Source organism: Oncorhynchus mykiss, chromosome 13 (genome assembly GCF_013265735.2).
Source record: "Oncorhynchus mykiss isolate Arlee chromosome 13, USDA_OmykA_1.1, whole genome shotgun sequence".
NCBI classification, from domain to species: Eukaryota; Metazoa; Chordata; class Actinopteri; order Salmoniformes; family Salmonidae; genus Oncorhynchus; species Oncorhynchus mykiss.
Genome location: NC_048577.1, coordinates 15,374,579 through 15,391,327, shown reverse-complemented (window position 1 = coordinate 15,391,327; position 16,749 = coordinate 15,374,579). Strand labels below are relative to the sequence as shown.

At 42.2% G+C, this 16,749-nt stretch overlaps 1 protein-coding gene across 1 annotated transcript; it reads left to right on the top strand.

The window, feature by feature from the left end:
* The first annotated feature begins 7,414 nt into the window (after window positions 1–7,414).
* Window positions 7,415–15,182, top strand: LOC110485744 (ras-related protein Rab-40C). Its single transcript, XM_021556900.2, has 6 exons — window positions 7,415–8,127; window positions 8,316–8,376; window positions 8,468–8,528; window positions 8,661–8,738; window positions 10,318–10,540; window positions 12,421–15,182. The coding sequence occupies exons 1-6, from the start codon at window positions 7,974–7,976 to the stop codon at window positions 12,726–12,728; spliced, it is 885 nt and encodes a 294-aa protein (XP_021412575.2). The 5' UTR covers window positions 7,415–7,973; the 3' UTR covers window positions 12,729–15,182.
* The last annotated feature ends 1,567 nt before the right edge of the window (window positions 15,183–16,749 follow it).

Sequence of the window (16,749 nt, the reverse complement as noted above, 5' to 3'; positions counted from 1 at the left end):
ACTTTAATCAGTAGCAGAATCAACCAATTAGCAGTCACCAGAGCCCAGTTTTTCAAAAGTTGTATGATCATAGTTTCATTTTAAAGCAGCCATAAATCGCCTTGTGACGGGGAATGGACGTTTATTATGTTCAACAGGGAGGGGCAGTTGAAAGTAAGATTCACAATAAAAGGTTTTATTGTTGAAACCTTTCTAGCCTGTCTATCTATGGGTGACAGGGTTGACATCATGTTTGACCCACTGACGTTTCCACCACAAAATGGGCCAAAAGAGTAGAACCAGCCCACCTGCTTTTATACTATAGTTTGACTATAAGTTGTTAAATGTTTCTTATGAAATAAATATTTTAAAATAAATTGTTTCACTACGTTGAAACGAGAGCTCAGTTCAGAGTTGACCTTAAAATGAGGGACAGATGCATATTAAATCACATTAAATGAATAATAATCTTCAGAAATTAATTTGTCAAAGCAACAAAATAACAAAGCAACAAAATTACTAGGGCTTTCCAATGACGGTGGACTCTTGGAGAAATGTTGGTATTAAGTGGGAACCAACTGAAGCTAGGACAGCAGAGTCCCTACACATCTTCCGAAAACATCTGAAACCCTACCTCCTCAAACGATATCTTAAAATCTTTCATACAAGTCAGAGGGTGCACAGTCACATGTCAAAATTAGGAATTTTGGCACTTTAGCAAGTCATTATCCATATAAAAAATCTGCTTATTAAATTATCCATGTGGTCTATATTAAAGGGCACTTCAATTAATAGAACAGGCTTTTAAAATTCAATATTGGTGCACAATTTTCACCCTACTTAAAATATCAAACGGAAGCAAATGGCACTCATTTCGTGGAATGACCCAACTGCTGGAAGAAGTAAATCGTCAACCTTGGCTTTATACCTGTACAGACCATAAACTCCAGGTGGCAGTGTGCACCCTTTCAGTTTGTTTACCAACTCAAAGAAGTAGTAGAAGAAGAAAATGGGCTACTTCAAAATGGAGATGAGATGGCCTCAATGGTGCCACAATGTTGCGTCACAGAGAGAACAAGGAGCCAGATGTTTCACCATAAAATCTTAAGCATCTGGTTGGAATTTCCGCTTGGTGGGGAGAGGAGGCCAAGTGGCCGGCAGTGGGAGCGAGATGGAACTGGGCCGACATTTGGCTGATTTTCTCATCGAAGAAAAGCCCGATCTCAATACAGTTTTCTGTTCCCAAAACTATGATCTGTTATGAACAGAGTACACTACGTTTTGTAGATGTGACCCTTTGCCAAAGTTTTAAAAAATTACATTGTTTACATCGAATTTAGTTATCGCACACTTCACAGAGAAGGCACTCTCTTCCTCTTCTTTGTCTTCTTCGGTGGGGTTTAATGGCGGTTGTCATCCAATATGTTGCATTACCGCCCCCAACTGGACTCCAGTAGAAGAAAAAAAAAATATAGAAATAGTGGCATGAGGTATAAATGCACAGTGAATAACAATAACGAGTAAAAATAACATGACTATATACAGGGAGTACCAGTACCTAATCGATGTGCAGGGGTACGAGGTAACTGAGGTAGCTATGTACAGTTGAAGTCAGAAGTTTACAAATACCTTAGCCAAATACATTTAAACTCAGTTTCTCACAATTCCTAACATTTAATCCTTGTAAAAATGCCATGTTTTAGGTCAGTCAGGAACACCACTTGATTTTAAGAATGTGAAATATACCTGATTTGTATTGCAATGGTGATCAATGGCACGGCTAAAGTGGAGGGAAAGTCCAGGAGGATGGACATTATTGTGGATGCTGGGACTAAAACATTTCTCAGGGAGACCCGGCCGGATTAATGGAGGGGTTTACTGGGACTGAATTACCAACATTTAACATTTTTCACATTTTAGTCATTTAGCAGATGCTCTTTTCCAGAGCGACTTACAGTTAGTGCATTCATCTTAACATACACAAGAAAAAGTATGTGAACTCTTTGGAATTACCTGGATTTCTGCATAAATTGATCATCAAATTTGAAGTGATCTTAATCACTTCTCTAAGTCACAACAATAGACAAACATAGTTTGCAAACACAGTTTGCTTAAACTAATAACAGATATCTATATTGAATACATAATTTAAACATTCACAGTGTAGGTTGGAAAAAGTATGTGAACCCCCTTAGGCTAATGGCTTCTTTAAAAGCTATTTCGAGTCAGGAGTCAGCTAACCTGGAGTCCAATCAATGAGACGAGATTGGAGATGTTGGTTAGAGCTGCCTTAACCTAGAAAAAAACACTCATAAAATGTGAGTTTTCTATTCACAAGAAGCATGGCCTGATGTGACTTGCATAAATCTGGAAAGGGTTAGCCTTGATGTTCATCAGTCCACTGTAAGACAAATCGTCTATAAATGGAGAATGTTCAGCACTGTTGCTACTCTCCCTAGGAGTGGCCGTCCTGCAAAGATGACTACAAGAGCACAGTGCAGAATGCTCAATGAGGTTAAGAAGAATCCTAGAGTGTCCGCTAAAGACTTACAGAAATCTCTGGAACATACTAATATCAGTCTAAACCTTTGCACATACGCTGCTGCTATCTAGTGGCCAAAATCTAAATAGCAACTTAACTGGAATAATACATTATGGCCTTTCTTTTGCATTTCAAAAATGACGGTACACAAAAAAATACAAAAGAATGGTTGGTTTTTTCTTTGTATTATCTTTTACCAGATCTATTGCGTTGTATTCACCTACATTCCTTTCACATTTCCACAAACTTCAAAGTGTTTCCTTTCAAATGGTATCAAGAATATGCATATCCTTGCTTCAGGACCTGAGCTACAGGCAGTTAGATTTGGGTATGATATTTTAGGTGAAAATTTAAAAAAAGGGGTGGATCCTTTTAAGATACTGTTTGAAGAGGTAGGGTTTCAGATGTTTTCAGGAGATGGGTAGGGACTCTGCTGTCCTAGCTTCAGTTGGTTCCACTATTCGGGGGTCAGGAAAAAAAAAGAGCTTGGACTGGTCTGAGCGTATACAGTGTATTCAGAAAGTATTCAGACCCCTTCACTTTTTCCACGTTTTGTGACGTTACAGCCTTATTCTAAAATGGATTAAGTTCTATTTTTTTCCTCATCAATCTACACACAATACCCCATAATAACAATTTTTGCTAATTTATGAAAATGTTTAAAACTGAAATATCAGTAGTTTACAGTAGTATTCAGACCCTTTATTCAGTACTTTGTTGAAGCACCTTTGGCAGTGATTACAGCCTCAAATTTTCTTGGGTATGACGTTACAAGCTTGGCACACCTATATTTGGGGAGTTTCTCCCATTCTTCTCTGCAGATCCTCTCAAACTCTGTCAGGTTGGATGGGGAGCGTTGCTGCACAGCTATTTTCAGGTCTCTCCAGAGAGTTTTGATGGGGTTCAAGTCCGGGCTCTGGCTGGGCCACTCAAGGACATTCAGAGACTTGTCCTGAAGCCACTCCTGTATTGTCTTGGCTGTGTGCTTAGGGACATTGTCCTGTTGGAAGCTAAACTTTTGCCCCAGTCTGAGGTCGTGAGCGCTCTGGAGCAGGTTTTCATCAAGGTTCTCTGTATTTTGCTTCATTCATCTTTCCCTCTATCCTGACTAGTCTCCCAGTCCTTGCCAATGAAAAACATCCCCACAGCATGATGCTGCCACCACCGTGCTTCACCATAAGGATGGTCCAGATGTGACGCTTGGCACTCATGCCAAATAGTTAAATCTTGATTTCATCTGACCAGAGAATCTTGTTTCTCGTGGTCAGAGTCTTTAGGTGCCTTTTGGCAAACTCCAAGCGGGTTTTGTGCCTTTTACTGAGGAGTGGCTTCCGTCTGGCTACTCTACCATAAAGGCCTGATTGGTGGAGTGCTGCAGAGATGATTGTCCTTCTGGAAGGTTCTCCCATCTCCACAGAGGAACTCTGGAGCTATGTCCTTCCCCAGATCTGTGCCTAGACACGATCCTGTCTCTGAGCTCTATGGACAACTCCTTCGACCTCATGGCTTGGTTTTTGCTATGACATGCACATCAACTATGGGACCTTATATCGACAGGTGTGTGCCTTTCCAAATCATGTCCAATCAATTGAGTTTACCACAGGTGGACTCCAATCAAGTTGTAGAAACATCTCAAGAATGATCCATGGAAACAGGATGCACCTGAGCTCAATTTCGAGTCTCACAGCAAAGGGTCTGAATACTTATGTAAATAAGGTATTTCTGTTTTTTGTTTTTTTATAAATTGGCAAAAATGGCAAAAAAAAAACAGTTTTTGCTTTGTCATTATGGGGTATTGTCTGTAAATTGTTGAGGGGGGAAAATAATTTGATCAATTTTAGAATAAGACTGTAACGTAACAAAATGTGGAAAAACTCAAGGGGTCTGAAAACTTTCAGAATGCACTGTATACGGCTTGTTGCATCGGGCTATAGACATATAATCCATAGAAGGGTTATGGAACCTCTTACCCTGGCAACTTGACTATTCATCTCATGGGTACACTAGCAATGGCTGCCAGTCCTGTCTTGAATGGGAACTGCCATCTGTGGATTATATTTCTATGGTTGGGTATAGCTGGTTGCCTTTTGCAAATTTAGAAATATAAAAAAACGTACAATTTGGAAAGCAAATGCCTACTTTTGACAAGAGAAGACTAACCTGTCTGTAGAACCAATAGTAAAAAATGTTTCTCAACAACTCCCGTTATTTTGCAAACAGCAGCACTGTTTTTCAAAGTAGGTGACCTCATCTTGAGACAGGCTATTCCCAAGACTCGTGTATCGGCCATCACCGTGAGTAGTAGCATATGGCTTCGTCTTCATTATTAGGTGAGTCAGTGTGCCATTGGAAATGTTATTTAGTAGCCTGCTGTAGCCTATAATGTTCCCCATGTGTGAAAATCCTAAAAACACCTCAGCTCAACTGTAGCCTACGCCACAACGCAAATGTTGTTATAGTTTTATTATAAAGGGGATATTTCTTCAACAGTAATTGTACTGCGCATCGAATTGCATCTTGGTGCATGGATTTATATACAGTACGAGAAGAAGAAGAAGAAGAAGTCTTGGCCAAAGCATCCATGGAATTGTTACATGAATTTGAAAGTGCGGCAAGTGAAGTGTGTGACAATGAGTGGAACATGGTGAAATCAAAGAATGGAAACAAAACGAGCTATTCAAATAAACTTGTATCTGTCACATACACATATTTAGCAGTTGTTATTGTGGGTGTAGCGAAATGATTGTGTTCCTAGCTCCAACAGTGCAGTAATATCTTACAATACAAGTACACGACAATAAACACAAATCTAAAAAGTTAAAGAATGGAATTAAGAAATATTTAAATATTAGGACTACCAATAAATATATGATGGGATGTATAAATATTATGGACAGTATATGAATAGAATATGTAGTATACCTGGGATAGAATAGTATATGTACAGCAATAGTTGAATAGGATAGAAAAGCAGGGTGATTTTGTTTATATTTTAAAAAATGTTGATAATTTGTATGATTTTTTTCACCCCACTTTGTTTCCTTTTAGGGATCCTTATTATCCACCCGCACAGTAGGTAGCTTTATGCAAATCAAATTGTTGCGAACGCCATTATACCAGAGAAGAAGAAGAAAAAAAAGAAGAAGAAGAAGAAGAAGAAAACCGGCAAACTGGATGTAAGGATATATAAGTATCCTGTAGGAACTTTTGTGCCGAATACATTACGTTGTTACAGGTGTCAAGCATATGGGCATGTGGCAGCAGTGTGTAGGAGGGAGGTTCCTAGGTGTGAGAAGTGACCAGAAGGGCATGAGACAAAGGAATGTGTAGCATTGGAGAAAGTAGTGGTACACTTGAAGTAGGAAGTTTACATACACTTAGGTTGGAGTAATTAAAACTTGTTTTTCAACCACTCCACAAATTTCTTGTTAACAAACTATAATTTTGGAAAGTCGGTTAGGACATCTACTTTGTGCATGACATAAGTCTTTTTTCCAACAATTGTTTACCAACAATTGTTTACAGTTATTTCAAAACTCACTGTATCACAATTCCAGTGGGTCAGAGGTTTACATACACTAAATTGACTGTGCCTTGGAAAATTCCAGAAAATGATGTCATGGCTTTAGAAGCTTCTGATTGGCAAATTGACATAATTTGAGTCAATAGGAGGTGTACCTGTGGATGAATTTCAAGGCCTACCTTCAAAACCAACTTATTGTGGGAAGCTCCTGGAAGGCTACCTGAAACATTTGACCCAAATTAAACAATTTAAAGGCAATGCTACCAAATTCTAATTTAGTGTATGTAAACTTCTGACCCACTGGGAATGTGATGAAATAAATAAACACTGAAATAAATCATTCTCTCAACTTATTCTGACATTTCACATTCTTAAAATAAAGTGGTGTTCCTAACTGACCTATAGCATTTTTACAAGGATTAAATGTCAGCAATTGTGAGAAACTGAGTTTAAATGTATTTGGCTAAGTTGTATGTAAACTTCCGACTTCAAATGTATGTGTTAATTGTAGTGGTGCCCATGGGGCTGGGGATCAGAAATGTCTTGTGCGAGGCAGGTTGAGGTTTCCAGGGTTAGAGTAATGCAGAAGTTGTCATATGCTGAGCTGGTGAAGAAAGTAGAGGAAGATGGGTCAAGAGGGAGGGATGCTGAGAGGAGTGCTGAGAGTAGTAGATCTGTACCAGTACAGTGGGATAGGCCAAAAAGTGATATATGTTTTAGTAAGATTGGATCTTTATCATTTATAGCAATGGTTATCAACTGTTCTGCAGGGATGGAACGTAAGTCGCAGAAAAATTTGGTTGTTGTGGCAGCTACAGAGAAGTATTTGGGTGTGCGAGACTTGACATCTGAAGAGTTACAGGGTGTGTTAAGTGGTGGTGTCCCATCCTTTCAGGTTGTTGGCCTGAGGTAGGACTAAATATATTTAAATAGTGGAGTAGGGTGGTGTCATGGCTAGGGCCATTCCCCCCAGAAATGTCTTGGAACGTACAGGTGCCTTGGTGGAAGAGTGGGGTAACATCTCACAGCAAGACCTGGCAAATCTGGTGCAGTCCATGAGGAGGAGATGCGCTGCAGTACTTAATGTAGCTGGTGGCCACATCAGATACTGACTGTTACTTTTGATTTTTACCCTCCCTTTGTTCAAGGACACATTATTCCATTAATGTCAGTCACATGTATGTGGAATTTGTTCGGTTTATGTCTCAGTTGTTGAATATTGTTATGTTCATACAAATATTTATTAAGTTTGCTGAAAATAAACGCAGTTGACAGTGAGAGGACGCTTTTTTTTTGCTGGAGTTGAACTCAGGTGGCGGTAATGCAACATATTTTGGATGCCAACCGCTATTAAACTTCATCAAAGAAGAAGAGGCACCGGCAAACCGGATGTTGATGCTGGCAAAAGCAAAATCTTGGGTGATGTTATTTGCATTGCTTAGCTGCTGACACGCACACGAAGGCAACTAATTGTTATTTATGGACTCTTAAATAAAGTACAATTTTCGTTTTGAATTAACATTTCAAAAACAATGTTTTACCTTGTAGAGGGCATTTGGTTTTGGAGGCAGAATGGCCCAGATTAATTAATGTTTTCGTAACCATGTTTAGGTAGCTAACGTTAGCACGGGGTATTTTTATTTCACATAAGTTACTAACGTTAGATAGCTAACTGACGTTAGCTAGGTAATGGATTTTCAAAGAAAACATGATGGAATTGGAGATAATTCGTTCTCAACGCTCATTGTATATTTTGTAGCTAGTTGTGTGCGACACTGCTAGCTAGTAACCTTCATTTCTCTGTGGCTAACAGTATCTTTAGCTAGTAAACAACGTCGTTCGCACCTAAGTGTTCGACAAGGCATTCCACACACAACTTATCCCACCCGCAGTCGAGAATCTCCAAAACTCGGTCTTAACTTGATACCAATGCGTGGGATGATGGCTACACAGGGCAGTCCTGTCAAGAGTTACGACTACCTCCTGAAATTCTTGCTGGTTGGAGACAGTGATGTGGGGAAAGGAGAGATCCTAGACAGTCTGCAGGACGGATCAGCAGAGTCTCCCTATCCCTACAGCAGTGGTGAGTGTATGTAACTAGTTAGAATACATCAAGTGTATACATTATATGAAGTATAAACATACTAGTCAGTGTTTATTTTTACTCTGGAATCAAACTGGCCATTTGCCATTGTACTCTCAAATCAATCCCATGTAGTTTGAGGTTAAGGTTGGGCTGGCTGTCTGCTATAATCATGTTTGTTTTCTCAGGGATTGACTACAAGACTACCACAATCCTGTTGGATGGGAGAAGAGTCAAGTTAGAGTTGTGGTACATGTAGAAAATACTTGTCTAATACTTGTAGAAAACTCATTGACAGAAAGCTAAATGGAATCTAACAGGGTCATTCTTTGTTCAACAGGGATACGTCTGGACAGGGACGATTCTGCACAATCTTCCGGTCATATTCACGTGGGGCACAGGTGGGTTAGACCCCTTAATTCCAAATGCTTCAGGTTCTAGGCTATATCATCTGTGTGTTCAGGGACAAGTGGGCTGTTTACTGATTAAAGATGTATTGCTTGTTCATGTCCCCCCACTCCCCCAACCCACAGGGAATCCTGCTAGTTTATGATATCACAAATGGCTGGTCGTTTGATGGCATTGACCGCTGGATCCGGGAGATCGATGAGGTAAGCTAGTTTGCTGACTCATCATTTAACACTGCATGTCTGACGATGTGACTCAAGTCTTCATTCTAAACAGCATATCTGCCTCATCATGCTGCAGTAACAGCTCAAATGAAATCCACCATACCGGTTTGTAGATGGTAGAATCACTAGCCATGTAGAGCTATTGCCAGGCAGGCAGGCTGTAGTCTGAGGATCTGCTGTTGTTATCAAGAGACTCCCCTCAGGCAAACAGTTTAGGTCAGTCACGACCAAAACCTCCCACAACCTGAATAGCTTTTCCCTCTGTGCTGTGTCCTTCACCAACTGGCCACTGGTAAACCTTTTATCTTCCCGCTCATAGACTTTACACTCTGCACTATTGTGGCAGCAGGTAGCCTAGTGGTTAGAGCGTTAGGCCAGTAACTGAAAGGTTGCCAGATCGAACCCCCGAGCTGACAAGGTAAAAATCTGTCGTACTGCTCCTGAACAAGGCAGTTAACCCACTGTTCCAAGGCCGTCATTGTAAATAATAATTTGTTCTTAACTGACTTGCCTAGTTAAATAAAGGATAAATACAAACAAACAAAATCTGCAAGGTTGCAAACTCATCACTTTTTGGAGATATTTGCCATTTTCACTTCAAAATAGGTTGTCCACGTGAATCGTGTATATCCGGAGAGGCCGAAAATATCTTCTCCCTGTGTGATCAGTAAATGATGGTGCGTTTCTCATTTAGAAACGAATGACTGAGCACAGAATGCTTCCCTACAAATAAAATATTAAACAGAGTTAAGAGTGTGACGTCATATCAGAATGAGTACTTCACCATATGTCACGTGCGACAGCTGTGAGCAGCAAGCCACATCCCCTAACCAGCCATTAGCTCCTCTCCATCTTCTTCATCAGTTTATAAATGTTATTAAGCCGTGATGGCGAGCTGGGGTGTGCAGACAGTGATGAAGTTTGTTGTTACATTTGTTTAGTTATTGGAGCGGCATGGTTTAATTTCTCCAGTAAGAACAAGCAGGGCCAGTCTGACTAGGCTTCTCTGTCACGCAGCCTCTTGAGTGCCACTGCCAGAGAGGAAAAACAGAGCGAAGTGACAGTCATGCTTGCGCCTTTACAACACTGAAAGCCACTCAAAAGTTATGCCCCATGTTACCGGAGCTACCTTCTCCCCTCTCTCCTGTGAATTGGTGCACATTTTTATATCATATTTTCAACCATTGTAGCCGGCCATTTTAAACTACTTGCGGCCGCAAGTTTTTGGTTTGATAACAAACAACCTTGTTTAGCCATGCTACCTGGCTGGCTAGCTAGCATCATGGTACCTTGTCTGTGCACACATTTGGATGGCACTGGAAAAAGGATAGATGCTTCAAAGGTAGCATGCATATGCCTGATAAATGTATTTACAGAATAAAGGTGATTTATGCTCTTCCTGTTTCCTTTCCTGCTTTGAGAAGGCCGGTGTGTTTCCTGTTCGAACAGGGTTTGTGTGTGATTTGATTCAAGGAATCGTAAACAAGATGGGAGTTGTTAACAAAACAACCCCTTCTCTCAATATCATCCCCCTATTGCTTTCTCTCCTTTCCCCCAGCATGCCCCGGGGGTGCCCCGCATCCTAGTAGGCAACCGGCTCCACCTGGCCTATAAGAGGCAGGTGCCCACGGAGCAGGCCCGCGCCTACGCCGAGAAGAACGGCATGACCTTCTTTGAGGTCAGCCCTCTGTGCAACTTCAACGTCATCGAGTCGTTCACGGAGCTGTCGCGCATCGTGCTGATGAGGCACGGCATGGAGAAGTTCTGGAGACCAAACCGAGGTGAGGAGTACAGGGAAGACTAAAGTTACAGCCATTGTAGGGTATTGGGTTGGTAAGTCTTAGGGTGTATTAAAAAAATGGGAAAGGTCAAAGGTTATTGTTGGTGTGAGGAAACTTGGGCTTATTTGTTATTTTATGTTGCTACCCTTCAATTCTTTGATTTGATTGATATATGGAATATATCTAAACTCAGCAAAAAAAGAAACGTCCCTGTCTTTCAAAGATAATTTGTAAAAATCCAAATAACTTCACAGATATTCATTGTAAAGGGTTTAAACACTATTTCCCATGTTTGTTCAATGAACCATAAACAATTAATGAACATGCACCTGTGGAATGGTCATTAAGACACTAACAGCTTACAGACGGTATGCAATTAAGGTCACAGTTATGAAAACGTAGGACACTAAAGAGGCCTTTCTACTGACTCTGAAAAACACCAAAAGTAAGATGCCCAGGGTCCCTGCTCATCTGCGTGAACGTGCCTTAGGCATGCTGCAAATGTAGGCATGAGGACTACAGATGTGGCCAGGGCAATAAATTGCAATGTCCGTACTGTGAGACTCCTAAGACAGCGCTACAGGGAGACAGGATGGACAGCTGATCGTCCTCGCAGTGGCAGACCACATGTAACAACACCTGAACGGGATCGGTACATCTGTACATCACACCTGCGGGACAGGTACAGGATGGCAACAACTGCCCGAGGTACACCAGGAACACACAATCCCTCCATCAGGGCTCAGACTGTCCGTAGTAGCGTGAGAGAGGTAGGACTGAGGGCTTGAAGGCCTGTTGTAAGGCAGTTCCTCACCAGACATCACCGGCAACAACGTCGCTTATGGACACAAACCCATCGTCACTGGCAGGACTGGCAAAAAGTGCTCTTCACTGATGAATTACGGTTTTGTCTCACCAGGGGTGATGGTCAGATTCGCTTTTAGTCGAAGGAATGAGCGTTACACTGAAACCTGTACTCTGGAGTGGGATCGATTTGGAGGTGGAGGGTCCGTCATGGACTGGGGCGGTGTGTCACAGCATCATCGGACTGAGCTTGTTGTCATTGCAGGCAATCTCAACGCTGTGCGTTACAGGGAAGACATCCTCCTCCCTCATGTCGTACCCTTCCTGCAGGCTCATCCTGAAATTACCCTCCAGCATGACAATGTCACCAGCCATACTGCTCGTTCTGTGCGTGAATCCTTGCAAGACAGGAATGTCAGTGTTCTGCCATTGCCAGCGAAAAGCCCGGATCTCAATCCCATTGAGCACGTCTGTGACCTGTTGGATCAGAGGGTGAGGGCTAGGGCCATTCCCCCCCAGAAATGTCAGGGAACTTGCAGGTGCCTTGGTGGAAGAGTTGGGTAACATCTCATAGCAAGAACGGGCAAATCTGGTGCAGTCCATGAGGAGGAGATGCACTGCAGTACTTAATGCAGCTGGTGGCCACACCAGATACTGACTGTTACTTTTGATTTTGACCCCCCCTTTGTTCAGGGACACATTATTCCATTTCTGTTAGTCACATATCTGTGGAACTTGTTCAGTTTGCGTGTCAGCTGTTGAATCTTGTTATGTTCATACAAATATTTACACATGTTAACTTTGCTGAAAATAAACGCAGTTGACAGTGAGAGGACGTTTCTTTTTTTGCTGAGTTTATTTGGAATAATGAAAGGGGGTTGTCTCTTGCTTGCTGGGTTCTCATTTGATGGGTCAAAGCGCACTGGGCTCTCCTCGTCATTGACGCAACAGCAGCTGTCCCACCTGCAAAATAAACCAGCAACACAACTAGATTGTTGTCATGTCCTATGCTATACAGTTATAGAATGTAATACAACTTGACTATGTCCTTCCCTGTCCATCCCCCTCCCCACCAGTGTTCAGCCTCCAGGACCTGTGTTGCCGCTCCATCGTCTCATGCACCCCCGTCCACCTCATTGACAAGCTGCCTCTCCCCATGGCCATCAAGTCCCACCTCAAGTCCTTCTCCATGGCCAACGGAATGAATGCTGTCATGATGCATGGACGCTCCTACTCCGTGGCCACCAATGCGGCGGGCGGCGGCGTGAGCGGCAACAACAGCAGCAGCAGCAAGGGAAACAGTCTCAAACGCTCCAAGTCCTTTAAACCGCCTCCGAGCCCCCCCAAGACTAGTAGCAGCAAAAGTAACTGTAACATCACCTAGTGAGGGGCAAAGGAGGAACTTCTGAGGCCTCCCATTGGGCTTAATGCTATCGCTGTATGGGGCGCTCAGGGTTCCCAATTTGGAGATGCATAAATGCACAACAGGAACTGTAAGAGCTGTGAGGGAGTCCAATATGGCTTTCACTCTTTCATAGCCCCCCATCGCCATCTTGTGGGTCGCTGTTAAAACCCATAGCTACCACCCACTGTGACCAGTAGAGCTCGCTAGCTTGTAGTCCTAAAACCCGGAAGTGAGTTACCTCTGGTTCGTTCAGCCTTTCCTATGGGGAAGGAATGGGGTTTTGGGATAACCTCTGACCTTATTTTCAGTGTTTAACACAGGCTTAGGAGATCTTATACAGTACACTTTGTTCTATGAGATAATATCAGTCAGTTAACATGACCTTTATTCATGTGCTTTTTTTATTACATAAATGCTTCAAAATTCACAAAGTGACATTAGCTGATGAAGATTAACTCCTAGAACAAAACAAACAAGATCTCCTAACCCTGTGTTTACCACAGACCTTATTTTCAGTGTTTATCTAAAAACGACAGTCATTTTCCCCATAGGCTTTGTTCATCGAACCGTGGCGGAGTTAGTGCCTACAAAAAGACACGACTATTTCTCCATACAGCCTCTTGGACTTCAAGCTGTGACTTCATCACTCACCTTACTGTCAACACTACAAGAGAGTATGAGGACTCTGAACAGATTCACTGGGTATATTTAAGTCAGGACTTATTGTACATACGTGGTAATAGGTCAGCTTGTTTTCCAGCGGATTTTTTTTGCACTGACCTCTTACGTGATTTGTCTTTAATGTTTTGGGAGTTTGTGTGGGATTGTGTTATTATGCCTGTCCGTTGACTTTGTCCCTCTCCAATACTTATAGCCTATGTCTGGGTTGTGTTCATTAGGGCATGCGATGGAAAACGTTTTGCAGCGGAAACCGAAAATTTGAGTTTTTTTTTTTTCTTGAACAAGCTCATGTTGTCCTTTCTTGTTTGTCTTTTTTATTTTTATTTGCTGCTTACTGAACATGACCCTGGTTTGATATGGCTCAGAAACACATTGAGTGATTATTATTTTCAAATCTCACACAGATTTGCCAACAAATGTAAAATATTGAAACTGCAGCTAATTTTTAACATTTTATTATTAGCTCTCTGCACTCTGGCAAAGTATTTGTGTGTCTGTTTTAATGATTTTATTAGGAAGGTTAGTTAAGAACAAAGTCTTATTTTCAATGACAGCCTAGGAACAGTGGGTTAACTGCCTTGTTCAGGGGTCGAACGACAGATTTGACCTTGACAGCTCGGGGATTCGATCTTGCAACCTTTCGGTTACTAGTCCAACGCTCTAACCACGCGGCTACCTGCCGATCATCCATCTGTTGGTCTTCTTCTGTGTGTTGCTCTGTCTGTTGACTTGGGTCCTTGTCCTGTTTGGCACCAGAATGTATAACACCAGTCTGGTCTGTGCTCATATGATTGATTTAAAAGCAAATGGGGTCAAGCTGTTATAGCAAAGAGTCATTGTAGATTACACTGGTTTCATTTCAGAATACCGTAAAGGGTGCAATATCAAACTGCTCTCCCTCACTTTGCAGTTTAAAGGTATACTCAGCAATATGACGTAGATGCAGAAAGTAAACCGCATGGGGGGGGGAACTTCCATAACAACTAAGCGTGAGGCTCTACTTCTATGCTGTTATTGTCCCGTGGCTACCAGGCTGTGAACAGTGTGAAGTGAAGTGTGAGAGTGAAGTCTTGCATCATGATCATCTCCATGTCTGCCGTGCTGCTCGTGGCAATGTCATTTAGCTGAGTCTACCTTTTAATGCTGATCAGAGAGCCAATGGTGTGTTGATCCAAGTCTGTTTGCTCATTCATGGCCCTTTGCCCTGAGTGACCCTATGAGTAACCAATAGGTGCCTGGCTTTTTACCGGTATCATGATTTATCTTGAAGTATCAGTAGGATTTTTGGGGGAATGCCGCAAAGGGCTAAAATATCTTTCATCTGAATCACTTTGATAAGTGGTTATGTTAACTTGTGACTTACTAACTTTGGACTCCAGTAAACTTTAAATGTATCCAGATAAAGCAAATTCCATACAGCCTTAATAAAAAAAAGTTCATATTCACAATTTTATTTATACCCATTTGTTTGTAAATAATATTCTGTTTTTTGTTGTCTTATATTTTTGTAAAGGACAAAATTCTTAGAATGTATTTACACAGACATTCCCTATGCTCACTGCAAGAGAGGAAAACCAATGCATGACATTTCTGTTTCTACACCATTTTATTAAATAAAAGGTCAAGGAAAATAATCATTATTCAGGGTATTATAAGCACTACCTGTATGTGGTATAAGCTGCTGAGTTGATTGTAAGGATGATGAACGGTTTTGCAAATAAATGTGGCTGCATAGTTGCCATGGAAATTAAACTGGTGTACCTTTTTTATTCAAAATGATTTATTACTGAATAACTGTATTGTATACTTTTGATTAGTTGATTAAGTTGTGTATATTTAGTACTTACCCTACTCTTCCTGGGAACCAAACAGGAAACAAACACAAAACACAACAAATAATATACACTGCTCAAAAAAATAAAGGGAACACTAAAATAACACGTCCTAGTTCTGAATGAATGAAATATTCTTATTAAATACTTTTCTTTACATAGTTGAATGTGCTGACAACAAAATCACACATTATCAAATGTATCACCCCATGGAGGTCTGGATTTGAAGTCACACTCAAATGCTCAATTGGATTCAGGTCTGGGGAACGGGCGGGCCAGTCCATAGCATCAATGCCTTCCTCTTGCAGGAACTGCTGACACACTCCAGCCACATGAGGTCTAGCATTGTCTTGCATTAGGAGGAACCCAGGGCCAACCACACCAGAATATGGTCTCATAAGGGGTCTGAGGATCTCATCTCGGTACCTAATGGCAGTCAGGCTACCTCTGGCGAGCACATGGAGGGCTGTGCGGCCCCCCAAAGAAAAGCCACTCCACACCATGACTGACCCACCGCCAAACCGGTCATGCTGGAGGATGTTGCAGGCAGCAGAACGTTCTCCACGGCGTCTCCAGACTGTCACGTCTGTCCCGTGCTCAGTGTGAACCTGCTTTCATCTGTGAATAGCACAGGGCGCCAGTGGCGAATTTGCCAATCTTGGTGTTCTCTGGCAAATGCCAAACGTCCTGCACGGTGTTGGGCTGTAAGCACAACCCCGACCTGTGGACGTCGGGCCCTCATACCACCCTCATGGAGTCTGTTTCTGACCGTTTGAGCAGACACATGCACATTTGTGGCCTGCTGGAGGTCATTTTGCAGGGCTCTGGCAGTGCTCCTCCTGCTCCTCCTTGCGCAAAGGTGTAGGTAGCGGTCCTGCTGCTAGGTTGTTGCCCTCCAGGGCCTCCTCCACGTCTCCTGATGTACTGGCCTGTCTCCTGGTAGCGCCTCCATGCTCTGGACACTACGCTGACAGACACAGCAAACCTTCTTGCCACAGCTCGCATTGATGTCCCATCCTGGATAAGCTGCACTACCTGAGCCACTTGTGTGGGTTGTAGACTCCGTCTCATGCTACCACTAGAGTGAAAGCACCGCCAGCATTCAAAAGTGACCAAAACATCAGCCAGGAAGCATAGGAACTGAGAAGTGGTCTGTGGTCACCACCTGCAGAACTACTCCTTTACTGAGGGTGACTTGCTAAATGCATATAATTTCCACCTGTTGTCTATTCCATTTGCACAACAGCATGTGAAATGTATTGTCAATCAGTGTTGCTTCCTAAGTGGACAGTTTGATTTGTGATTGACTTGGAGTTACATTGTGTTGTTTAAGTGTTCTGTTTATTTTTTTGAGCAGTGTACATAATACGATGTCACCTGTTTCTGCCTCATGCTTCAGTAAACAGGAGATGGCTCCTGCCCTATGAGCCGTTCTGGCTCCTGCCCCATAAGCCGTTCTGGCGCCTGCCCTATGAGCCGTTCTGGCT